Source organism: Cyanistes caeruleus, chromosome 6 (assembly GCF_971803275.1).
Source record: "Cyanistes caeruleus chromosome 6, bCyaCae1.hap1.1, whole genome shotgun sequence".
In the NCBI taxonomy this organism is placed as follows: domain Eukaryota; kingdom Metazoa; phylum Chordata; class Aves; order Passeriformes; family Paridae; genus Cyanistes; species Cyanistes caeruleus.
In genome coordinates, this window is record NC_141706.1 from 1,922,089 (window position 1) to 1,948,451 (window position 26,363).

Below are 26,363 nucleotides of genomic sequence, written 5' to 3' on the forward strand. Positions count from 1 at the left end.
ATTTATACTTATATTTATATTTATACTTATATTTAAATCTATATCTATTTTTATATTGTATATATTTATATTTATATCTATATCTATATCTATATTCATATATTTTATATTTCTATATATTTATATTTATATTTATATCTATATGTATATTTATATGCATATTTAGATTTAGATTTATATGTATATTTATATGTATATGTATATTATTTGAATTATTTATATTTATATATATTTATATTTATTATATTTATATTTTTATTATTTTTATTTATATTTAGATGTATTATTTTTCCTTTCATGCACCACCAGGCTATAAAATGTGCTCTTTTAAATAGTTTATCTTTTATTAAAAAACCGACAAGGGTGACAAAATGCACATGAAAGTAATAATCAAATACATTCTGTGATGTTCCTAATTACCCTGTGATTTCAAACAACAAACTATTTGACAAGGACCTTGGTGCAAACAACTTCCAAGTGGAAAGAATGACTGGTTCTAGATATCCTGTTACCTTGAACAGGAGTAAAATGTAAAGAACATAACTCAAATTAATAATTTTATTTTTTTTTTTTGGTCTAGATAATCATATTATTTGAACAGAATCTCATACAGGTGTAAAATTCATAGTAAAGATGTCTTTATTCCAAAATAATAATAATAATAATAATAATAATAATAATAATATAATATAATAATAATAATAATAATGTGTTAGGCAGACAGCTACAAAACATCTACACAAGACTTTGGTAAGAAATGTTCATGGTAGCTTTTTCATAATTCCACAGCAAACAAAAACAACAAAGGAAATCTAAAAAATGCAATCAAACATAAATTTGTTTAACTCATATGTGGCACAAACAGAGTCCTACTGTACATTTGTTAAGCCCCTAACATTTCCTTTTTTTATTATGTGTAAAGATTCTATCGTTTGTATATTAGAAAAAAATTACACACAATGCTAAGATCTGGTAGTTGAGGTCTACAAAAAACTGGTGTGACATCTGTGCTTTGAGTTCAGCAGGATTATCCAGGACATCAGAACTTTTACTGACTGATAACCAGTGCCTATTTCACTACTAGAAACTTTACAGTAACAATGCAAGACTTCTACATATTTTATATCAGAGCTTTTATTTTATTTATTTTTCTGAATAGAAAATCAACCTCTTATTTTTTTCTGTTTGTTTTTCGTTCGTGTTTCTTTTTTTCTTTTTTCTTTTTTTTTTCTTTTATTTTTTTTTTTTACAAAATGTAACAAGCCTAAATGTTTCACTTGTATCAAGTTAGAAGAAAGAAAAGTGATCTTTAAAAGGCTTCAACAGCAACGCAAGTGTGAAAGAGCTGAATGCTAAGCAGGAGTGGTCACAAATTTTCTGAGCCTCTCATTTCATCTGTAACAAGGTGGGGGGAAAAAAAGCCATTTGCAACATTCAGAACTTTAATGAGCCAAAGAGAAATGACTGGAAATCACACTGAACAGCCTTCTAAGAGAGAAAGAAAACATGAAAATAAAAGGATGTGGAGAAGCAAATTAATGAGAAGCACAGAGAAAGGAATGCCAGATTGTTTAAATGGGATTTTGTTCAGAAAGGTGTTGTATGTTCTCTAAAAGTGTATTTGGACAATGTGGCCCTTGGCAAAGGGAGTATTTAGTAGACAAAACAGCTTGATGGATGGGAACAGATGTGAAAATGAAAATACAACACTGGGTTTCATTGATTATTTGCTGAGACAGGAGCGGTTTTGCAAGATAAGCTTGAACAAGTGCTAAGGGTTGACGAGATAAATCTGGTTCCTCAGCTCAGCAAAGTTTTTCCCTTCAGGAGAAACTTCTGCTCCCTCTTCCCCAGGCTCAAGGGCCTTTAAGGCCCTTCAAGGCCTTTAAAAGCTCTCTGGCACACGTTTTATGGCCCAAGATTACTTTTCTGAGTGAGTGGCCTCAGCTGGGACACCTTTGTCAGCTCAGATGTGGCTCTGCCCTGGCTGAGCCCCTGGCATTGCTCTTTGTGGCCTTCCTCTGCAGTTTCTCCACCCAAAATATGCTCGGCTGGTCACTCCCCCATTCCTACATCATTCAGCTGGGTGTTCTTTTGTTGGATTTTCTTTCTTTTTGGTCATAGAAGTGAAATGTGAGGTCCTAAATGCGTTAGTGAGGGACTTGCTGCTATGCTGTGATGGCAGTGCTGCAGAGACATAAACTGCACGATTTTGGAGCAGGCACAAGGAGGCAAACTATCTGAATTAACATTATTGAGTGAGCCAAGCTGTGCAAAAAGTAAAATGTTTGGTTTTAGCATTAAACCTCGTTGTACTCTTTTTTTTTCCCTCCTGGTTTGGTTGGCTATGGGTGTGCACCCGTTTCATTCAGCAGCAGCAGGAAAAGGCTGGCATTGCTGTTGGTTCCATTATTTCCTCGGCCTTTCCTTCATTCCAAACCCACAGAAAGCAGCAAAATATGTACAAAATATGGGATGTGATGGCTGTGGAAGTCCTGAGCAGCCCTTGCAGTGTTCAGTGGAGAAATGCTGATGGAATTAGTGCCAGCAGCCCAACGAGCCTGTTCAGGTACGGAGGATCCCCAGGGTGGTGGTGGTGAAGATGAACAGCTCAGAGGGTTGTGGTGCACAGCAATATTTCAAACCCAGCTGCCTCAGGGTAGTGACCAAGTGTTAAGGAAGTGAATAAATTACTTCAGGCTGCTTTAGAGGCCATTAAAAAAAAATAATTCTCTCCATTCATTTCTCTCAAGCTTAAGAGTCAGCATCAACAACCTTTATTTTCAGTGCTTTGTTCTTACTCCTGTAGAGACACAGGGGTATGCTGCCTTGCCTGGACCAAAAGGTAATCCATCACCTTCCCCTCTTAATGCTAAATTATTACAGGAAAATAAAATTACAAGAAAATTTTGTATTCCAATAGCAAGTGGGGCCCAAGGGTCTCCCTGATTACACCCGACTGTGTAGGGATGAGAGTTAAATTCTGCAGGAGCTGGGGTAAAATAGCAATTAGAAGAGTGAGAAAGTGTTTTCTATTCTCAGGTAGTCTTTTAATCACTGAAGTAGTCAGGGAGGACATTTAACCTGGCTAGGATAGCCACAAATGGGTAATTCTCACAAATTAAGTAATTTTTAGATTGCCCTGTACTCTGAGTAAAAAAAGACAGAAATGACACTGCTGTAAACGTATTCTTGTGCCAATCTATATTTGTTTATTTTTAAAAAGGCTGTCATTGTTTCCTTTCAGAGGCTAATTTCATTTTAAGGGATGCATGAGAGCCTGGCTTACCTTTGCTCTACCATTTTTGTTTTATTATAAACCTGTCTCCCTCTCCACCTGTGAATAAGATCCTTGAGAAGCTGGATCTAATTTTTTAGTGTCTCTCATGTGGAAGACGTCCTGTGGCAGAGCTGTTGAGATGGTCTGCAGCAATTTGTACCAGTGCTGTGTCCATTTTGGAAGGCAGTGGATGGACCCAGTATGGACTGTACACATTTTATGACATTGGCATGTTTGTTTTTCTTGACTGTGATCGTGTCAGACATCACTATTGAGCTGCAAAAATTATTTCCTTTTTATGTTTTGAAGAAAAAAGGATCTTCTTGCATGGACCACAGCATCCATGTGAAGAAAAGTGTTTAGGATTGTTATTATTATTATTCCAATAATAACTATCAGCTCAAGCCAATAGTGTAAAAAGATAAACATGCACCTTTAATGTTATTGAACCAGCATTACTGAAATTACTCCTTGGCATAGTTGTGTAATCACAGAGGCACTGCTTTGGATTTTCTAAATCAAATCTAGAGAGAAATCCTCCCACAGGTGAAACTTTCTGTCACTTGAACTTAGTTTTGTTAATATGCATGCATCCCATGTCTTTACAAGTGATATTTCAACATGGCTATTCCATGTCCACAGATGTTTGTGTATTTTAATTAAGTAACTCACCATGACTTTACTATTTTTATGCATTAAGGGCTAGCTGGAGTACCAAAGGTTTACTCTCAGCATAAATCCGTGAGGAAATATTTATAAAATATTTTTCTTGCCCCAGCAAGACTAAAAAGCAAACCACACTGCAAAAAAATGAAAACTAATATACACTTTATATTTTGTTGTTGTTGTTCTTAAAAAAAAAAAAACAAACCAAGGTTGACTTTCCATTTAGCTCCGAGTGCATCACTTGGAACCTTGTGTTTTGTTAACAAGGATGGACATTACACGCTCTTAGCTCCTTTTTGTCTTTGCAGCTGGTAAATTGAGTGCTTTTGGACCTCTTCTTTACCATCATGTAGCGCTCCTGAATTCCACCTCCACAGAGTGTAGAACATTCTGTCCAAGCAGTCCATGGTTTCAGCCTACAAACTGAATAAACAGAAAAGTGATTCCGTACATTTTTAGTTTTAGGAACCCCTGCTAAGTATAATCAAATTGAATTTGTCAAACACTTGGAAAAGTAAAAAGAAATTTAATATCTGCATTACAAGAGACAGGTAAAATTATGAAATTGTTAACTGTCAGACAAGCACATAGCAAAAATTCCTGTCCAGGTCATGTTAATTGTACCACAAGATTTGTTTTGTTGATTTGAGGAATCAGGACTTGATGATCCTGTCCCCCATTGGAAAAGCAGTTTGAGCAGAGATCTCTTGGAGCAGCCTGAGTCTCAATCAGGCTCCTGAGGTGGAAATTAGTTGTTTTGAAATTCAGAGTCAAATCCAGGAACAAGTATTTGAAATGTTTGAAGCTAATGGGCTGTGAGGATTTCCACCCAGATCTGCAGAAACTGCAGCTACACTTTTGCCAGATGTAAAGTTTAAATTTTTTCACACTTTTGTGTGGAATAGCTACAACATCTTTAGTGGTGGAGCACAGAGAGATGTGAGCCTTTCTCCATGGTGCCCTAAGCTTAGGCAGGGTGATTTTGGTAATGGGCAAGCACCAAAAGTGGCTGTGCTTTATTGCATGGCTCAAACCTTCCCTAGACTGAAGCCCTGAAGACACTCTCACAAATGCAGAAAAGCCATGAACATCCTGAAAGTGGTTTCACACTCACCTGGATATTGCTCACTATCTAAATTCTTCTTTGCTTGTTCGCTTCTCCTTTTCTCCCGGGCCTCCTTCCAGCGCCTTTTCTCCATCCCAGCTCCCCTCAGGCACTTCCTCACCCTGCATTTTGTACGCTGCACGGTCTCAGGGCAAGCTGCTCCCCCAAACTGGGGCTCAATTTTAATCATCCTCGTCCTGATCATGTGGCCCTTGCCACAGGAGGTGTTGCACTCGGACCACTGGGACCACTCCGTCAGCTCGCAGTCGATGGCTGCAGGGAACAAGAAACACCCAAAAAATGACACAAAATCCTGAACACAGAGTCAAAATGAACCTTTACACCCCATCTACACGAGCTCTACTAAAGCCTCCAATCTCCTCAGCAATTGTTTGGAGGCTGCATGTCAAAATTTTCTGAGTCCATTTCTAGCAGAAGTGTTACTTGACACACTCTTCGATTGCTTCCTCAAGAGTGGTGCTGGCAGATCACTAAAATTACAAACAACATATAAATAATTCTCCTGTGCCTTCTTCCATTTTCCCACCCATCTGTCTGTTTTGTAATGAAATGCTGTTGAAAATTGAGTTATATTTAAAAAGAATTTGCTACCTCTGAGATCTGAGCCTTGCTTTGCTGGCAGAGTTATGCAATAAGCCATATTCACTAATACCATTATAACTTGAAAGTTTTCATCTTTCGGCACTGCTTAACACTTACAGCCCCAGTGAATAATAATCAAAATGATATTTCACATTATTAAAGAAAAGCTGAATGAGCAATTACAGTATAAAAGCCTTTTTAACCAATACTTTCTGTGAAAAATAATGTAATTTGTGATAAAACTTCATAAACCAGCTGGCAACAGGATGCCAAAAGCAATCATATCTCATTCATTCAGCAGTGCCTTAGGCTATCACACTTCACAAAGACTGAAAAGCAACTAGAAATTTGTCCTACCCAAGAAGTGAGGGATTTTAATGGAGTAAGGTAAAAAAAATCTCTGCAGCTGCCTCCACACCCTTCAGCAGCAGGTTGCAAAATGGAACCATTCAGAGGTGTATCAAAGGTGGAAAAAGCCTCTTTGGTGCCCTTCCTGAGCTAAAACAATCACACATGTGATTTAAACACACCCTTCCTTCCTTCCTTCCTTCCTTCCTTCCTTCCTTCCTTCCTTCCTTCCTTCCTTCCTTCCTTCCTTCCTTCCTTCCTTCCTTCCTTCCTTCCTTCCTTCCTTCCTTCCTTCCTTCCTTCCTTCCTTCCTTCCTTCCTTCCTTCCTTCCTTCCTTCCTTCCTTCCTTCCTTCCTTCCTTCCTTCCTTCCTTCCTTCCTTCCTTCCTTCCTTCCTTCCTTCCTTCCTTCCTTCCTTCCTTCCTTCCTTCCTTCCTTCCTTCCTTCCTTCCTTCCTTCCTTCCTTCCTTCCTTCCTTCCTTCCTTCCTTCCTTCCTTCCTTCCTTCCTTCCTTCCTTCCTTCCTTCCTTCCTTCCTTCCTTCCTTCCTTCCTTCCTTCCTTCCTTCCTTCCTTCCTTCCTTCCTTCCTTCCTTCCTTCCTTCCTTCCTTCCTTCCTTCCTTCCTTCCTTCCTTCCTTCCTTCCTTCCTTCCTTCCTTCCTTCCTTCCTTCCTTCCTTCCTTCCTTCCTTCCTTCCTTCCTTCCTTCCTTCCTTCCTTCCTTCCTTCCTTCCTCCTTTTTTTATTTTATTTTAACAATACACATTTGATACCCTGCCTATCTAAGAAGTGGTGATAGAGGTTTGATCCATGGATTTTGACACACAATTAGCCTCCTCTTCCCAGGGAATTTTCCAAACTCACGGCATTCTGGCAGCATGCATTTCTCTGCCTGCTCCAGCTCCTCGTTGCAGTCTCCCAGCTCAGCAGCAGATTTCAGCATCCTCTGCCTGGTTCTCATTCCCTTCCCGCAGGTTACACTGCAGTCACTCCACTCAGACCAGGGAGAGAGCAGGCAGGGGATGGTATCTGGTAGGAAATAAAAAGTTTAATAATGAGTTCTTCTTATTGACTATTTCTCACTAGAAATAAATTATGAAGGCATACATTTTGAAAGTATCACAGGTGGAGAACGTGCTATGTTTTATCTGTCATCAGCCAGCTGTACTTTCTTGTCACAAGCTGAATGGTGCTGCTGAAGAAGCTGAGAAAACTTTATATTAAATTGAAAGGCTTGCTTGATTTAAATATCTTTGCTATCTTTTTCTGTATCTAAGTCATGTCTCGGTGCATCTGGGGAATAAGTAGTGTGAGGTGTTATGTTTCAATCATAACTCCTGTAAAAATAAAAAAAAAAGCCCAAACCAAAAAGGATTTTTGCAGTGAGCAGAACTGGAAGTCAACTTAATTTAGTCTAAATGGCAAAATTCCATATTTGATCTACAAAAAATATTTTTAAAATTATCTCTGATGAAAATTTAACATTTCCTAAGAAATTAATAGTGACAGAAAGGCTGTGGCACAAAAGAAACACCTCAATTTCTGAACTTTTCATGGGTTTAAAAGGGGAGGACATTGTTTTATTAGTTTTATTCTAGGCTGGTGGTCAAATAAAGCTCATATTGCACAACCTGGAGCTGTTCAGGTTTGCTCATACACATCACTGCATGGGTCATACAGCAACTGAACCACTGAACATTTCTTTTATTGATGCTCTCATCAATTTTCTAAGAATTTTCTCCTCATTTTAAGGAGGACAAGGAAAAGCAGCCTTGCATTCTGGTTTGGCTGTGTTTGTGTGCTGGGGCAATGTGTCAGAAATGATTCATTTTAGAGCAGGGGAGAGAGAGGAGCTCTCACTCACGGCACTCAGGCATCATGCACTTCTCTGCCTCAGTGGTCTCTGCCTTGCACATGGATCCATCAGCTGGAGTCATCTTGATCATCCTGTGCCTCCTCTTCATCCCCGTGCCGCAGCTGGCGCTGCACTCGTCCCACTCGCCCCATTCAGTGACGAGGCAGCTGCTGGGAGCTGTTCAAAGAGCACAGAAAAATGTTCATGGCTGTCACAGCATCAGCTGGTGGGAAGGGACCCCCAAGGGTCATCAAGTCCAACTCCTGGCCCTGCACAGGGTCACCCCCAAGAGTCACACCGTGACCCTGAGAGTGTTGTCCAAATGCTTCTTGAGCTTTGCCAGGCTTGGTGCAGTGACCACTGCCCTGGGGACCCTGTCCCAGTGCCCAGCCACCCTCTGGTGAGGAACCTCTTCTGATATCCAACCTGCACCTCCCCTGACTCAGCTTCAGGCCATCCCTCGGGTCCTGTCACTGTCACACAGAGCAGAGATCAGTGTCTGCCCCTCCTTTTCCCCCCAGCAGGAAATTGTCACTGCACTGAGCTCTGAGCCCAGTCTCCTCCTGTCCAGGCAGAACAGACCCAGTGCCCTCAGCTGCTCCTCACACGGCTTCTCCTCCAAACCCTTCCCCATTCTTGAGGCCTCTGCATGTTCTCTGCTACCTTTTTACCTTTTTTATACTGTGGCACCCAAACCTGCCCCAGCACTGGAGGTGAGGCTGCCCCAGCCCAGAGCAGAGCAGGACAATCCCCTCCCTTGCCCTGCTGGCCCTGCTGTACCTGATGTCTCCAGGACAGGGATGTCCCTGCTGGCTCAGGGCACTGCTGGCTCCCATCCAGCCTGCCAAGGACCCCCAGGTCCCTTTCCCTGGCACTGCTCTCCAGCCTCTCCTTCCCCAGTCTGTCTGTACAGGTGCAGAACCCAGCACTTGTCCTTGTTAAAATTCATACAGTTGGTGATTGCCCAGTTCTTTAATTTGTTGAGGCCTCTTTGCTTTTGAGGGAGTCAGCAGCTCCTCCCAGTTTTGGATCATCTGGGAATTTGCTTAGAATCTCTTCCAGTCTTGCATCCAAGTAATTTATTAAGGTATTGAAGAGTACAGGGCCTAGGATGGAGCTCTGTGGGACCCCAGTAAGACTCATATAAAAAATGACTTGGGCAGTTCTCCTGCTGTTGGCTGCTGATTTTATGGAGCTGAATGAAATACTTACAGCATTCCTCATTTACAATACACTTCTCAGTCTCTTCAGTAGGCACTTTGCACATGGAGCCATCCTCAGGGAACTGCTTCACGTATCTCTCCCTGGATCTCGTTCCCATCCCGCAGGAGACGCTGCAGGGGGACCACGTAATCCAGTCAGACATCATGCAGGTGGAACCATCTGAAACACAGAGAGCACTCAGGTGTGGGGACTGACAGAGCTGTGACATTTGGGTGCAGCAGCCCTTTTATGCTGCCCTCCACGCTGTCCTCTCCTCCACCCCATCCCTCGCTCCTCTCCTGCAGATCCTCTGCACCTCATGCCCTGACACAGCTGAGATGCAGAATTCACCACTGGCAGCTTCCACTCGTGTTCTCCAGCAATTTTCAGCTCAAGCCATACCACAGCAACCAACATGCCTGAGAACTGGAAAGGAAAAGAAACTCTACCAGGTATTCTCCTCCTCCTCCACCTTCCTCTCCTGGTTACCTTCATCACTGCAGCCCGGACCCATGCAGGGCTGGAAGTCCTGGGTGTCAGGGCAGGGCACACTGAGGTCCAGCTGAGCTTTCAGCATTCTCTGCCTCATCCTCTTGCCCTTTTCACAGGTAGAGGAGCTGCAGGCTGACCATGGCGACCAGTTTGAGTATATGCAGGTCTCAGGGGTGTCATCTGAAAAGTGAGGAAAAGCATCAAATGTTAAAAATGGTCTTCCATTTTCTTCCCTTTTCTTGGCTGATGATTACTTTAGATCCCAATAGAATCCATTATTTCCTTCTGCATTCTATTTTCTCCGTTCAAAGCCAGAAGAAAAAGAGAATTGCCAATTGCCAACTTTCTTTAGGGAAAAAAAATAAATTCAAACCCCAAAAATCTCTTTTATTGCCTTATGGTTATTGTCATCTCCTACATGCAATACATGCAATTTATTTTCTGTACAAGGGAAGGCTAATAGAAGAGACCAGAAGAGATGAAAAACTAAATCACTGTTTGACACTGAGTGGAATTTTTGCTCCTAAGTCAGTTTTGTGCCTTATCTACAAATGGCAGCAGGGAATGGAACAAAATATAAATTATTAGTAACGCACAAACTAATTTGAAACATACCTTCTTCTTTTTCCTCTGGTGCTAGATCTGCCACAATATCATCTATGTTGTCAGGAACGATATTGCACTGCTCCCCCTGCCAAAAAATGATTGTGAACACTAAAGAAAGGAAACTCATCCATGAGGGGTTAAACCAGTACCCTATGAGGCACCAAGGTGTCAGCAGCACCTCTTTATCCACAATTTCCTAGGCATACATAAAGAAAATCCCCAATTAAGCAGATGCAATAATTGCCAGAAGTAGGAGAAATAATACCTTAAAACAGTTTAAATTTCTTCTGCTGTTATCTTTGCTGTGGGTTGGTTAAGGAGTGTAGATTTGGAGGCAGGGGGTGAAAGAATTGATTGGTTTTTTTGGCTTACAAAGAGGATTTTTGTTTGCTTGAGAATTTTACTCATATGTGTTCTACCTTTCGAGCAATTCTCTCAATGACAACTCTGGCCACCAGCTTGATAGATCCTCCTTCTGGATCATAAAATGGGCTTTGAGGGTGATCCAAGCTTGTAAGAGGTCTGATCTTCTCCTGAGGTACTGTAGGTTTGTTAGGAGACTGCAATCAAGAAAGAAAAAAAATATGTTATAAAAGAAATTAATATTTTCTTAATTAGAAATTAATCTGCAGAAATTAAAACTTCTCTGAAATGTTAAACTGCAAAATTCCAATGTAAAATGAACTTGGTGCATTCATACTTACTGCTGTGGGGAATTGTTTTGGTTTTTTGTGGGGTTTTTTTTGGTTCATTTTGTTTTTTGTTGTCGGTTTTGTTCTGCTTTGCTGCAAGAGATAGTTGAAGTTTCCTGTGCCAAACAGAACAGTTGGATTGAAACAGTCCCAGACTGGAGCTGATGCAGCTGCTGATGGCACTGCTTTGGTGGGCACCTAAAGGCTTGGCTGTGACCAAAGCCCTCTGTTTATTCAATAAGTGAATTTAACAGGTGAACATAAATGAGAAATTCTTTACTGTGCTGTGAGCAAGCACTGGAATGGACCACTCAGAGTGGGGGCAGAGCCTCCCTTCCTGGAGATGTTCAAGAACTTCACAGGATCCTGGAATCTGCTCTAGGATGACCCTGCTTAAATACAGAGATTGGACTTGTGCTTCCTCCCAACCTTACCCATTCTCCTGTCATTCTGAATATTGTCCCACCAGTGCTGATGCTGAGGAGCCTCAGGCAAAAACAACCGACAGTGAAGTGTAGTTAAAGGAATTCTATTTCATTTTAAGGAAAATTTTTAACAGAGTGAAAAATACAAAAACATGGGTGGCACCAGCATGGATCAAACTGCCTTCTTCCACTGCTCTGATGTGGTATATCAGAATAAATTACGAGTAGTGCATGGATCAAACTGCCTTCTTACTTACTGCTCCATGATATATCAGAATAAACTATGAGTAGTGCATGGATCAAACTGCCTTCTTACTGCTTCATGATACATCGGAATAAACCATGGGTAATGCATGGATCAAACTGTTTTCCTACTCCACTGCTCCGTGATATATCAGAATAAACTATGAGTAGTGCATGGATCAGACTGCTTTCCTACTTACTCCTCCATGGTATATCAGAATAAACTACAGGTAGACATGGATCAGACTACATTGCTACTCCACTGCTCCATGATATATGGGAATAAACTACGAGTAGTGCATGGATCAAACTGCTTTCCTATTCCACTGCTCCGTGATACATCAGAATAAACTACAAGTAGTGCATGGATCAAACTGCCTTCTTACTGCTCCGTGATATATCAGAATAAACCAGGGATAATGCATGGATCAAACTGTTTTCCTACTCCACTGCTCTGTGATATATCAGAATAAACTATGAGTAGTGCATGGATCAGACTGCATTGCTACTCCACTGCTCCATGATATATGGGAATAAACTACGAGTAGTGCATGGATCAGACTGAATTCCTACTCCACTGCTCCATGATATATCAGAATAAACTATGAGTAGTGCATGGATCAAATTGCATTGCTACTCCACTGCTCCATGATATATGGGAATAAACCACGGGTAGTGCATGGATCAAACTGTCTTCTTACTTACTGCTCCATGATATATGGGAATAAACCACGGGTAATGCATGGATCAAACTGCTTTCCTACTCCACTGCTCCGTGATATATCGGAATAAACCACAGGTAATGTATGGATCAAATTGCATTGCTACTCCACTGCTCTGTGATATATGGGAATAAACCACAGGCAGTGCCCATACCTCATATGTGACTCCGCTGTCGGTGCCAGCATCCCAGGGGATCAAATCCTGCACCACTTTCTGGACCCAGCCGCAGTCCTTGGTGCAGAGATCCTCGGCAGAGAGCCCCACGTTCCAGTCGGGGCTGGGGCCCAGCATGGTGAGGAAGGACATCAGGTGTCGGTGGCGATCCACGGAAAACTCAGCAGAGGGAGCAGCTCTCCTGCAAATCCGGAGGAAGAGTGTGAAAAACTGAGCTGGGCTCGCTGCCAGAGGAAATTGAACCCAGAAAGCTCCAGCAAAATTCAAGGAGCTCTCTGCACTTTAAAGTATGTGTATATATATATATATATATATATATATATATATATATATATATATATAAATATAATATATATTTAAATATATTTTAAATATATTTTAAAAATATATAAATATATACATATATTAAATATAAAATATATATTTAAATATATACATATATAATATGTATGCTTTATAGTAATACATTAATACTGCTTTATAGTAATACATTAATACTCTAATAGAGATGTACAAATACAGAGCTGCAGCAGTGTGCTCATACTTTAGTGGGATAATAATAATAATAAAAACATCTGCCAAAACACTTGTAAAAATTAGGGCTAAAATAGCAGGAAATATCTCGGTTGCAGGGTTTCTTTTTAGCCCCCCCACCAAAAAAAAAGGTAACTATGCCAAAAATTCTTGGAAGTGCTACTGTGAGTGCAGAAAAGAACTAATTGATGGAGTTTTAATGCTCATGTAAGTGAGAGATGAGTGGTCAGTGCCAGCCCTGGAGGGTTCAGCCAAGATTTTTTTGGAACACCTCTGTCATTCCCTGGGGAAGGAATCTGCTGAACGACCCTGTGCTCTCCATGCTGACAGCAGCTCCCACATTCCTGTGCAAATGGCAATAAAATCAGCCCTGACTGGAGAAGTCTGGAAGCTTTCATAGCGTTTTTCTCGTGAGCAACAACAAATGCAGAGTTATTAAAGATCTTATTTTGGTAATTCTGTTCTAAATTCTGCTCTGATGTCTACGCAAATTTTGTCTACGCAAATGTCTTCAGCTACGGGACTTGGGTTAATACAGTCAAGTCAAGGATTTGTTGGTTTTTTTCCTTTTCAGTTTTATGCCAAAATACACTGGTTCAGAGCATCTAAAGACCACATTTATTTTAAATGTCAGACATTTTTACAGTCTTATTTGTCCTTTCTATTTTAGTTAGGTAACCAGTAATAAAGCCCATGCATGCTTAATAGCGCACAGACACTGTTCTACTGTAGTCATAAGGAGTTTGTTCTTCCTATAAACGCTTATAAAAATGTGGTATTTATTTGTGAGGTTTTATTCTGGCTCAAAGCACTCTCAGTACATTAAAAAAAGCAGAACAGCTGAAAGGCAATGATTTTTTTAGTAGTTATCACCAAGTTTCAAAAGTAAGATATCTAAAAGTTAGCGTGTTTATTTCCCCTTTAAGAGGCAAGTTAAGAAGGATTCGTTAATGTGTAAAATGTTCTTGCCACTTCTGTTCCAGAGCCTTTAGAAGTTGTTTCTTGCTGTGTAAATTATCTTACATTGAATTAAAGACTCTGAGTAGAAGAGTTGCTAAGTATTTGATGTCATTAATCCTGCCTTTCCCAGAAAGGAATGCAAATGACTCTTTTTTTCATTAGAGATAGAAGTCTGATTTCAGTTTGTCTAATGCAAAGTCATAAAATAATGAATGACGGTATCAACTTCCCTCAGTGAATGCAGTATCCTGATATATTTGTCGAGCACAGAGCTGTGATTAGTCTTTAAAAGCCTATTAACTGACTTCAAGTAGCTGAAGGATTTACTGCATTATAAGGGTTTCTACAAATTCCCTATAGGAATTCTATATTTCAAACAGGGTAAGAAACACACTCTAAAACTAACAGAGAGATGTGTGTTTGTGTAGCTGATCTTTAGATGGAAAATATGTCTAATATGGACATGGCAGAGCATAATATCCATCATTATATTAATATAATAAATAAATGTGTGTATTTAAATGATAGCTGTATCTAAATTATAACAATATCAGTGTTGAAATCCTGTTAAGGAACCCTTCAGTGTGAGAGTCACTCTGCCTCCATAACTTTGGATGTGTTAAATATCAATAAATTTGGGCCTGACATCATTTTCCAATTCAGGGCAATTTGCCAAAAAACACCTATCTTCTCCTCCTTTTTTAGGGCAGATAGAAAATATTATGAACATTTTACTGTATTTTATCCTGTAACGAGACAGAAATGTGAAAATTCATACAAAAGGAAACCTGTTCTCTTCTCTTCCTTCCTCCACTCCTCTGCAGACATTTTTATATAATATAATAACATTATTATAATATTATTATATCATAGAATATAATAATAAATTATATATATATATATGACATAATAATGTCAAATGCACACAAATTTGACAAATGCTTGTAAGGAGTATGGATACCAAGTTGAATTTGTTGTTTAATATTGCCCAGCATCCAAAATCCAGAGTTCTCCCCGAGCTGCTGTAATTCAGGGGAACAGGACAGATCAAAGACCCATAACTTCTACCCTGCTGTAGGGATGGGCACAGACTGGGTTTATACAAGAACAAACTCTGGGGGGTTTTGTTAGATTTTTAATTATCTGACAAATTTCAGCTGTTTCTAGTATCCACATGAATGACAGATTTATGAAGCTGGCAAGAACCTAAATTCTTCCTGCATCCCTCAGCAACACATCTGCCTCAAATACCCTTTTGTGGACCTCCATGAAGGAAACCAGTGCAAAAAATGTATTCAGCACACCCTAAACCCAACCTTTTTCATTTTTCATTTTTATATTGTGAACACTGTGGATAAAATAGGAATTTGGATCATCTTTTTGCTCTTTAAAAATTTTAGGAAGTATTTTTCTGCAACAGGTTGAGCACATCTGGTTGAGCCCACAGGAAAGCCTGAAGTGCAAATCATTTGTGAGTTTTCTGCAGGAGACAAACGTGTCCCTTTTCCTTGTCCTGCACAAATAAATGCCTAAAACCAGAGGGAAATGAGAGCAAATCCTGCACATTAAGAAAGTGCCAGGTGAGAGCCCCAGGAGCAGGGGAGCCCTGGTTCCCTGGTTGAAACAGGCTGTACTTTTCCACTCAGCAGCCTGCTGGCAATTCCTGTCACACAGCACAGAGTGGGATGCAGCATCCTGCATCCTAATGCTTCCCATCTCCTTTCTTTCCAGCCAGCTTCATTTTTTGTAGCATTTAGGATCTCCAGCTACAGGGATGCCATGTACTGAGCAGTGGAGGAAAATGGCCTTTTTTTTCCTCCTTATTTTTGTGTTTAGTGGTGTTTGGGACTGTGGCTTTTTACCAGTTTCTTCTTTTTCTTTATTTGTTTGGGGTTTTTTTTCCCCTTTTAAGGCTGAAAGAGCACAAACATGATTTTGCTTCACAAGTTTTCTCCCTAAGTGACAAGCTAGCTGCTATCACTGCTGGGGGTGGGGGTTAAGGAAGTCTTTGACAAACCAACAGAAAACTCAGCTTGCTGCAAGACACATTTTTGAGTGTTGAATCAATATTGTTGTGTTCTGCTGAGGTCCACCAGAAAGGTAAGAGAGCACACATGAGGAAGGTGGTTGTGTAGAGTTGCTGAATAAAAATAGCAAAAAAAAAAAAATTTTTGTCAGAATCAAACTTTGTGGTTACTTTTGGTTTAATATTTGATTAGCAAAGTAAAAGAAGTGATTAGCAAGTAAAAGAAGAAGCAAAGGGCAGCCTTAGCATATACTCTTTTTTTTTTTTTCTGGGTAATAAGACCATTTATAGGGTTGAGATTTTTACCCTCATTTGAAATTAAATTCTAATTCAGGCAGTATTATAGATTTTATGCAGGGGTTAAACAAAGCTGATGTATACCATGGACTGAATGACTCTGCAGAGTAAGTTTGGTGGAAATAGCTTACACCTCTTCAAATCTTTTCACAGAGTTGTGTTAAGGTAAAATCACCCTAACCCCATCCTTTGAGTCTGGATCCTAGATTTATTTGAGGGTACCAGGATCTGATCTCACTTGTGCCCAGGATGATGCAGCTGCGTTTTCAAATGGGAAGAAGAAAGTGGAAACAGAAACCATCCTAAGTCTGATCAGAGGCAGGGGGTTGAAATCTCTGCTGTCCACATTGCCACTGCTTTTGTCTCATGGGTCCTGATGATCAGAAAACACTTTTTTTTTTTTTAATGAAGTGTTTAGCTGAATTAAATTTTTAATTAAGTGTTAAACTGAATATTTTCACAGCTACTAAATGGACTTTCCATTCTTCCTCTAGTAACCAAAAGCAGCATCCTTCTTATTTTAGAGACTTGCACCACATCTACAATTTCCAGGATGAACATTCCTGTTTACTCATCTCTGGAACCTTTTGCTATTGATACAAATAACACTGAGAGCGTGGAACACACACTTCACACCCTTGAGCTTCCTACCAGCAGCACCCACACAACCTCTCCTCTGCTGAACACACATTCAAGTCAGAACACCCTGAAAAGTGAAGTAGCTTCTAAGAAAAGAAGAGAATTAGGATTTCAAACTGAATGGAAAACACTCTTAGAAGTCTGCAAACAGAAGAAATTGGATGGAATTATTATGATGGCATCATTTAGATGATGCATTACTGAGAAAACCATTTATGAAGTGATGGAAATCCCTGCATGGACAGCAAAGTTTTATGCACAGGGATCAACACCTGAACATAAACCCAGAATTTCAGGAGGGGGAGAATCTTTAGTTCTGACTAAATGCAGGGCAGCTAAGCACTTTAACCAATGAATAATTTAAAGATGTGTATGTCCCAAAAGGACCAGGGGAAGGAAAGCTACAATAACCTGAGCACTGAAATAACCTGAGCACTGAATCAACAAAATTTGATTGACATCCATACAAAAAGTTGAAAAGTTGAAAAGTTGAAAAGCACATTAATGCCAAGCTGTTGGTTTCTCTGAGCACCAAAACAGAGGAGGTGACAGTAGGAGTTTGGATATTTTATTTCATAGGGAAAGACTGAAGAAAGCCAGAAAACTTCTTATAGATTCTTATAGATTTAACATTTGGAGTATGAAACCCCCTACATAACAACCTCTTACCTTGCTGTGTGACAGCTTTTAAAGTGAGAATGTTGCTATAACCAGTTAAAAGGGGTGGATATGGAACCAAATACTGAACTAAAGGATTTTATCATTTAAACCACTCATCAGACCAAATGCTGCTCTAAAATATCATTAATCTGAGTGTTTTAAGAAAGCATGATGAAAGGAAGGGACCTGGTGCACACGTTTCAGGTGTTTTCATATTGTCCTCTAAGCATGCCTGGATTGCTGCTGCAGATAATAATGAGATATTTCTTCATTAACACATCAACTCTTTGATTTAGTGCCTTCATTCATCGATGGGCATACCTTGATGATGTAATTAACAAATGTGAGCAGGTTTTCCACACTGAAAGAAAACCTCAGGTACCTCAAGTTAGGACTGCAGCTTCTGAAACTGTGGACTTTTTGGTGTCCTTTGCAGTTTGTCACCAAAAAAAAGGTATGGCTATGGTGCTGGCAATATTTCCTATTGTTTAGAAGAACTTTGTGCCACTTCTTAAGTTATTTACTGTGCATTTACAATCAAGCCATGTTTCAGGAGTCACTGGACGGATTCAGGAAATTTCTCTTCGTTTCCCAGGAGCTTTGGGGCTACAAATTTTCTGCCTGGAGTAATTACAGCTGTATTTATTTCCAAAGGGGTGTTGTAAGAGCACTGCTGCTCTGTCTCTGTCTCCTTTTTCACCTGGCTGCCCTGCAAACCCTGCTTCAGAGCAGCTCTTCAACCATCCCAGCCTCAGCTCTGATCCTCTCCTCCCCCTTTAGCAGCACCAGACCAACAACACTGACCCATTTATGCCATGAACTCTGATTTGATACCAATTTAACTCACTCTGAGTATTAGATTGCAGCAAATACCTCTTTTCTCCAAAAGATTCCGTGAGGCTATTGATTGGAATGCCTAAAAAATGAGGATACTCCTTCAAAATCCCCTAAATAATTTTAATAATTAATTTTAATAATTTTAATAATTTTAAAGTAATACTGTCCTACTTCTCAAGGGCATTTAATTTGCAAATATCCTAAGATGGGAATTTCATTTTGCAATTCCCCCAGTCCCAGTGTAACCTCTGAAGATTCCCAGCACCTTAATTAATAAAATGAACATTCCAGTTTATCCAGCATTCCCCTCCATCCAGCCTTTGGGTGGCTGGAGACGGGAACTGGAGCAAACATTTCATTATCATTTCACTAATAACAAAATGCTAAGGGGTAACAATTAGCAGCTTGGGGTTTTGCAAAGAGAGTTGTGCTCAGCAGAAATTGAAGTGGGAAATCACCCCAGATACTCAGAGGGTGTTTACACCAGGATGGGGAGGCAGGATTAGAGAGGACACGTGGAATTGCATGGAAATGATGCTGATGTGATCACTCACCATATCACAAAGGGAAATTATTTTGGCTCAAGGAAAGACAGCAGATGGTTGGGAAATGGACATAAAACTGTAACTACCAATGGGAGGAACATGTAGAGAATGAGAAAAAAGCACGGGATGGGATTCTTGCAGAACGGGATGAGGAAGTTTGGATTAACTGAATGGTAATTAATTTCCATGAACAATAGAACAATAAAGTTCTTGCAGGGATTGCTCTTAGCTAAATCTTTCCTATGGTTTAATACTCTACTTTTTCCTTGCCTAGTGACATTTGAATTTTAAGTAGAAAGTAGATGGTGACAGAAAATGCCATATGTGCTTGCTCTGACAAAAAAATCATCGGTACAATTTTTTTTTCTTTCCCAACAAACACATATGTTCTTACCTAGAACTTTTCTTTCCTTGAGATTGGATTATGAATTTCTTAACGTGGGTGTCAGACCATCTGTCAGACAATGAAGTTTCCCTAGGTCTCTTACCCATTCCACTTAAGACAATTCTTTTTTTTTCATAAGTGTGATGTAGTTCTTGGATTTTTTTTTTATATAAATGGATATAAACTTTTATAAAATTTATATTATTAAAAATTTATAATTTTTTTTAATAAATGGATATAACTCTAAATGGCACTCAGCTGACATGGATTCAGGTAACAGGTCACAGTAGCGTGGGAATGGATGCCAAGAGAGGCAGAAATTTGTCACCTTGAGCTGCTAAAACTCAACTCAGCAGTGTTTTGTCCTGATGTCTGGGAAAAAATAAGAGACTGGGTTATTTTCTCATTTAAATGGAGCTCTGTGGAGACATTGAGATGGAGCAAACAAGTTTTGAGGGCAGTGAGTGTTGTTGGGTTCACTCATTCCTGTTAAGTTCCTGAAGTATCAATAAAATGGGAATTCATATTAATAAAGGTTTTATATTCCATTAATTATCCAAATATATAGACACACTTAAGGCCAATCTCACCCTCTCTCAAATAAAAATGCTTGCTATTCTATAGGGACTTTTAAAAAATGTGTTATCGCTGAGATATATCACTGAGATTTTTGGGTTTGGTGTGAGAGATATATCTACTTTGTGGGGAAAAAAATAGAATTTATATTTAAATAAACCCCAAAAAACACAAATAGAATTTATTCTTTTCAAGATGAAAGAACATTTTGAAGTCAGAGCCTTTTAAAACGAAGGGGCTTTGATGAGGTTTGCTGATGGATGATGTGTTCATCCAACAAAAACTTCTCCTGCATCAGCCCTCAGGGGTTCAGGGACACACCTAAAGCTTCCACAGACAGGTGGGGACCACCTGGAGGACAGGACAGGGTGAAGGAATGAGATGCAGCAGGAAGGAAGGATGCAGCACAGGAAATTTTTTGACATAAAATACAGTTTAACCATGGGCCAAATGCAGAGCTGGAGCACTCAGAACTATTTCACAGCTCCAGAGAAATTCATGTATTTTAATTCACGTTATCAATAGTCACAGCTGACTTTTCCCCCCGTATTTTGGTGTTTTTTATATTGGATTGTCCTTTCTGCATTACTGTCTCTGATTAGATTGGGGGTTAGCATTCTATTTTTGGCAAATATTAAACTCCACTGGACGAGTCCCAGCTATCAATAAAATCACAAAAGGAGAAAATAGCTGGGCCAGACACATCATTGTGTCACCATAGAAACACCAGGCTCTGTCTGGCCTCCTCATTCCTGTCATTCTGTACACAAAACCTCCAAACTTTGAAAACTGCTACCATTTTGGGGAAGGAAATTTCATTTCCAGCGGGATTGACAGATCTCTTACCCCATTTTAGGGTAGGCAGCACGATGTGACAGTGGGAGATGACAAGATGGGGATTCCTGGGGGGGAAAAAAGACCCTCCAGAGATTTAATAATAAATAAAATATATAAAATAATAAAATAGAATATAAAATGATAAAGTAAAATAGAATAAAAAATAAAGACACAGGCCATAGTGGCACCATTGAAACAAAATGTTACCTGGCAAGAATAAAAACAGCTGCTCGATAGGACAACAGAAACTGGGGGAAAGCAACAGAAACCTTTGCAGGAAATCTTAATTATTTTAAGAAACAACTAAAGTTAATCTGACTTTTGATGCTCCAATTGTACATCCACATTCATAAAAGGTTATATTAGAAAGATCAGAGCTGCCAGAACATCATATTTCCATTTTTTCCTGACACATCCTTTTGTGGGAGCGGGTACCAGGGAAGGACTAGAAAGTTCTGGGAGTATTCATTGTGGCTTCCTAAGCTTGTGTCTAACTAGATCTGTTGAAAATCCAAAGCCAGAAATATATTTTTTAAAGATTTCACTCCTGTTCCCTTCTGAGGAGTTGATTGTGGGACCTGAGTTTTTTAAAAGACAAAGCATTTTCATCATCACATGACACCTGGTGAAGAAGCATTTTTGCCACACAGCTATGACAAAAGATCTCACCCAAAAATTGAGTACACAACTCTGAACAACATTTTTACTTTAGTTGAAGTACTTTTCTTTTTTTTTTCTTTCCTATAGAATGTATTTTTCCTCTGATAAATGTCTTCTTTATGCCTTTGTTATATTTTCTGTGAATGCTTTTACTTTAAAGAAATTAGTTTCTGTGGAAATTAGCTTGAATTTATCTTTTTTTTTTTATTTTTATTTTTTTAGTTACAGGGCTTCAAGATTTATTTCTTTTTTTACTTGTAATTGATGTAAGGAAAAATCATTATTGTGATAAAGAATAAGGTTTTTCACATTTACATCTGTTTATGTATTATATAAATTCACGTCTTGATTATGTCTTGCAAGAATAATTCTGCCAGCTGTGATATAGAGTTCAAATGGCAATTCCCATGTGCTGCTTCCCTCCATTTCCTCCTGCAGTTTCACCAAAACAGCTCACTTTAACCATCAGAAATCGCTTTTTATTCCTGAAAGCTTCAAATGTCTCCCCCCTCAGCCTGAGCTCCGTGTCCTGATTTAGTTCTCACCGCGTTTCTTTGGATTTCCCTGTGGCCTCTGCAGAATTTGTGCTCATCCAGTGATGGCATCCCAGAGAAAGTGATTTTCTGAAGGAATAATGAGCTACCAGAGGTTACCAAGCAATCACAGGAACTCAGAGATCTCTGAGAATTCGTTAAACTCCGTCAGGTTTGGAGGAGTTTTTCAACTCATTGATCGTCGAGTCATTTTTCCAGAGGATGGCAACACAAAACCTCAATCAATAAACAGCTATTAGAACATTCTAAACACAAGTCAAACGTTGTATTTTCCTCCAGCTTGGCATGAAAATTTCAATCAAAAACATGTAGGGGTTTAAGTTTGGACAAGACATACAAAATCTTTTTTTAAGTATTCCCAGAGTGCCTTACAGAGTCCCTTAAAACACAGAATTACCATTTTTATTCTTGTAACAGGGTAGCTGGAATTGGAAACAGCCACTTGGGGAATTTAAAAAAAAAATACTTTCAAGCATCTCAAAATCTAAATCAACTCATCTGTCAAGAGAAAAGCCTATCATAACCCTTCAGAAAAAAATATAAATAAAATAAAAAGGTGTTTTCTTTCAGGATAACATCAATCCAGTGAGGTGTCAAATCCAACTACATTTCACTCGTTACAATGGCGAGCCACTGAGGGTGAATTTGCAGCTCAGACAATTCATCAGCCTCTTCCTCCTTGCCATTCCTCACTCCTTTCATTTTGGTTTTTGTTGTTCATGTTGTTATCACTTGTGCAAATGGCATTTCATATGTTTTATATATATATTAAACATATTTATATATTTATATATTTATATATCTATATATTTATACATTTATATATTTATATATTTATATATTTATATATTTATATATTTATATAAATATATATTTATATATGTATATATTTATTTATTTATCTATTTATTTATTTGTATATTTTATATATGTATATATGTATATATTTATATATGTATATATGTATATATATGTGTATATATATGTATATATGTATATATATTTATATATTTATATATAAATATATAAATATATTTTTATATTATATATATTTATATATTTATATATTTATATATTTTATATATTTATATATTTTATATATTTTACATATTTATGTTTTATTTTTAAATCAGTTGTTCCGTTTTGAGCTGTTCATGCTGCCCGCTTTACCCTAGGGACTGATGCTGTTGCTTTTACAGCAAGAGGTAACACTCTTTTTTTAATTAAAAATAACTTTATACATTAAAATAAATTTTAGTTAAAAATAACTGTTCACCACGGACACACCATGAGGTGTGCAATAGGTTAAATGCAGCTATGGAAGAATAGAAAAAACTTGGAAGGCAAGAAAATGCACAAGCTTTTTACTATTTTAAAAGAATTTTACTATTTTACTATTTTAAAAGAATAGTGGAAGTTGAAACCAGATTAATGCAGAAAATGTCTAACAAGTAGCATGAAAAACAGCCTTTATAAGGAATATAAGAAGGAATAATAAATAACAATCTTCCTTATTTTTATGTAACCCTCTGCTGACTCAGTCACACCAGAAAAAAATTACCCATGCCTGATTTATTTTTCTAATCATTGTTTATAATCAATTAGTATAACCAAATATTAATGACATCCAGTGCAGAGATGATTAAAGGACTATGATATGAACTTTTCTTATCCCTTTAGAGACAACAATAAATATCATTTAGACAATGCCCATTACAGCTGCTTAATTGAAGTTCATCTGTATTTTGCCTCTCTGAATGCCATTTAAACCCAAATTCAAGTGTTCATGGTCAAATGTGGGCTTTTGTTGTTTGCTTTTAATCTCAGCTGGGTGGTCTGAGGACAGTGAATTGAGCAACTGGATAACTCACTCATTTCTGTTGTACATTTTTATGGATTACATTTTGATACCAATACCACCTGTTTATGGGCAGCTTTTTATTTCTGCAAGCCAGGAAATAATTTCATCACCCTTAATGGGACAGGACAAGGGTTACATCAACTGAAAACGAGCAACCAACCTCAGAATTTACTCCCCCAATGCAAAACCAAACTTTTGCCACTTCATAATATTTTAAAATAAATAAAGGAAATTTTCAGGTGTTTTAAGGGGATGGATAGGAACTGGTGGGATTTTTTTTTTCCAATGAATTTTAGTTTGCAAGCTCTGAGGAATTTGGTGTGAATAGTTCTATCAATCCTTAATAAGACCTTCTAGGGAGATTAATTCCCAGAATTAACTTACAGACATTGCCAGGTGTCCAGTCTGCAGGGCTCTGGGTAATTCATCTCTGTTTTTTATCTAAAGCCTCTCTGTTATCAGAGATGAAAGGTGCATTGCCTTAAATCTTCCCCTCTCAAAGCTGATTAAAATTTAGTAGAGACCAGCACTCATCCCTGCCCCTGGGATTGCGAGGGGGAGACAGCAAACATCTGGCTCCAGGGGAAAACAGAGGGGGAATTTCTGCCTGGGTTTGGTGTCCCCACACTGAGGCAGAAAATGAGGCACAGCAGCTTTGGGTGGCTCCATGTCCTACGGACACACTCAGTGTCCCTCTCTGGAATTCATGGAGCTCCTAAACTGTTGGGGTCAGAAATGCAAGATATATACTTTTATCTAACTCTGGCACCCAAGAAAGCTCTGAATTCCACACAGCACCATGGGGACAACTGCTAGAGTTAAGTAGAGAAACTGAAAATGTGTGTAAATTAGAAAGTTTCTTATGTCACTGGGTGAAAAAGTTAAAGTTTAGAGTTTAAACCACTTTAGAGAACAGGAGACAAGGTGGAGGATTTAGGCTGTTGTCTCTTGTCCTTCTTCATCTTCTTCTCCTGGAGGTTTTTGGCTAGCAATGAGTGATTGGATAGAGAATTATTCAGTGCAGCACTCAGGTGTTGGGTCATTGGGTCACTAAGGAAAATAATTTACTTGGCATTTGTTAATTGGGTAAATGGACATGTAAAAGACCTTGAAGAAGATCTTTGTTGGCCATTTTACACCTTTCTATCTCAGTGCACTCAGCTCCTTGTACCCTGTATATATGTAATGCAGATAAGAGAATAAACAACCAAGTCTGAACAAGAGCAAACTGCCTCTCTCTCATCAATGTCAGTCCAAGGGGAGAAAGAACCCAACCACAAGAGTCCTAACGAGACACTCAACATCCAAACAAACACCACAGGCTCTGAACAAATCCCTCTGGTCCCACCAAAAGTGTCCTGTCCCTGCAGAACGTGAAAGCAGCTCGGTGGGAAGGTCACTCAAGGTACATTTCAGCACAAATCAGCATTATCTGACACACCTTAAAAGATGTACTGGCATGAACTGCTTAATTATCTGAGCCTTGGCATTGGTAATAAGTAATTCTAGAAATAATTCTAGAAATAATTAGATATCTATCTATAGCTGTATCTATATCTATATCATCTATATCTATATCTATATCTATATCTATATCTATATCTATATCTATATATCTATCTATATCTATATCTATATCTATATCATCTATATCTACATCTATATCTATATCTATCTATATCTATCTATATCTATATTTAATCCATATCTATCTATATCTATATCTATATCTATATCTATATCTATATCTATATCTATATCTATATCTATATCTGTCTATATCTATATCTATAGATCTATATCTATATCTATTTATCTATATCTATATCTATATATCTATATCTATATATCTATATCTATATCTATATCTATATCTATATATCTATATCTATATATCTATATCTATATCTATATATCTATATCTATATCTATATCTATATCTATATATCTATATCTATATCTATATCTATATCTATATCTATATCTATATCATCTATATCATCTATATCATCTATATCTATATCTGTATATCTATATATTTATATCTATCTATATCTATATCTATATCTATATCTATATCTATATCAGATCTCGATCTAGATCTATAGATATAAAATATTAATATATAAAATAATATATATATTATATAAATTATATAAATACATGTATAATATTAAATCTATATATATAATTATATATCATTATAAATAAATAAATGACTCTCTCAAAATTAAAACACGATGCCAGGGAATAAGCAGCTTGGTTTTTACCCAAATCTGAGGCAGCAATTAAACAGGGAGACAGAGGAATCTTTATTTCCCTGCAGTAAAATCACTGATCAAGGCCACAAATCCACTCTGTACATCTGTTTCTTTTTCCTCCAACAGTTTCCACATGGATCTCTCCAAAACAAATCACTCCAAATGTAGGTACAAAAACAAGGTACTGATTTTGATTTCAGCCTACAAATATTTTTTTTTTTTAATATGGGTCTTATTAAAAGAAAAAAGCCAGCTTTATTTGTATTTTATATACATGTATTTTTTTTGTATTTTATATGCATGTATTTTACCCACACA

General features: G+C 38.1%; 1 protein-coding gene across 1 annotated transcript in view; it reads right to left on the reverse strand.

Annotated features, from left to right (window-relative positions):
- Window positions 1-2,102: 2,102 nt before the first annotated feature.
- Window positions 2,103-26,363, reverse strand: part of SPON1 (spondin 1) — a 177,288-nt gene continuing 153,027 nt past the window's right edge. Inside the window, exons 8-16 of the mRNA XM_023929157.2 lie at window positions 12,393-12,594; window positions 10,576-10,716; window positions 10,166-10,241; window positions 9,548-9,730; window positions 9,068-9,238; window positions 7,865-8,032; window positions 6,865-7,029; window positions 5,061-5,324; window positions 2,103-4,369 (exon numbers count right to left, since the gene is read on the reverse strand). Coding sequence (XP_023784925.1) covers window positions 4,206-4,369; window positions 5,061-5,324; window positions 6,865-7,029; window positions 7,865-8,032; window positions 9,068-9,238; window positions 9,548-9,730; window positions 10,166-10,241; window positions 10,576-10,716; window positions 12,393-12,594 — 1,534 coding nt within the window. The 3' untranslated portion in view covers window positions 2,103-4,205. The remainder of the gene's footprint in view (window positions 4,370-5,060; window positions 5,325-6,864; window positions 7,030-7,864; window positions 8,033-9,067; window positions 9,239-9,547; window positions 9,731-10,165; window positions 10,242-10,575; window positions 10,717-12,392; window positions 12,595-26,363) is intronic.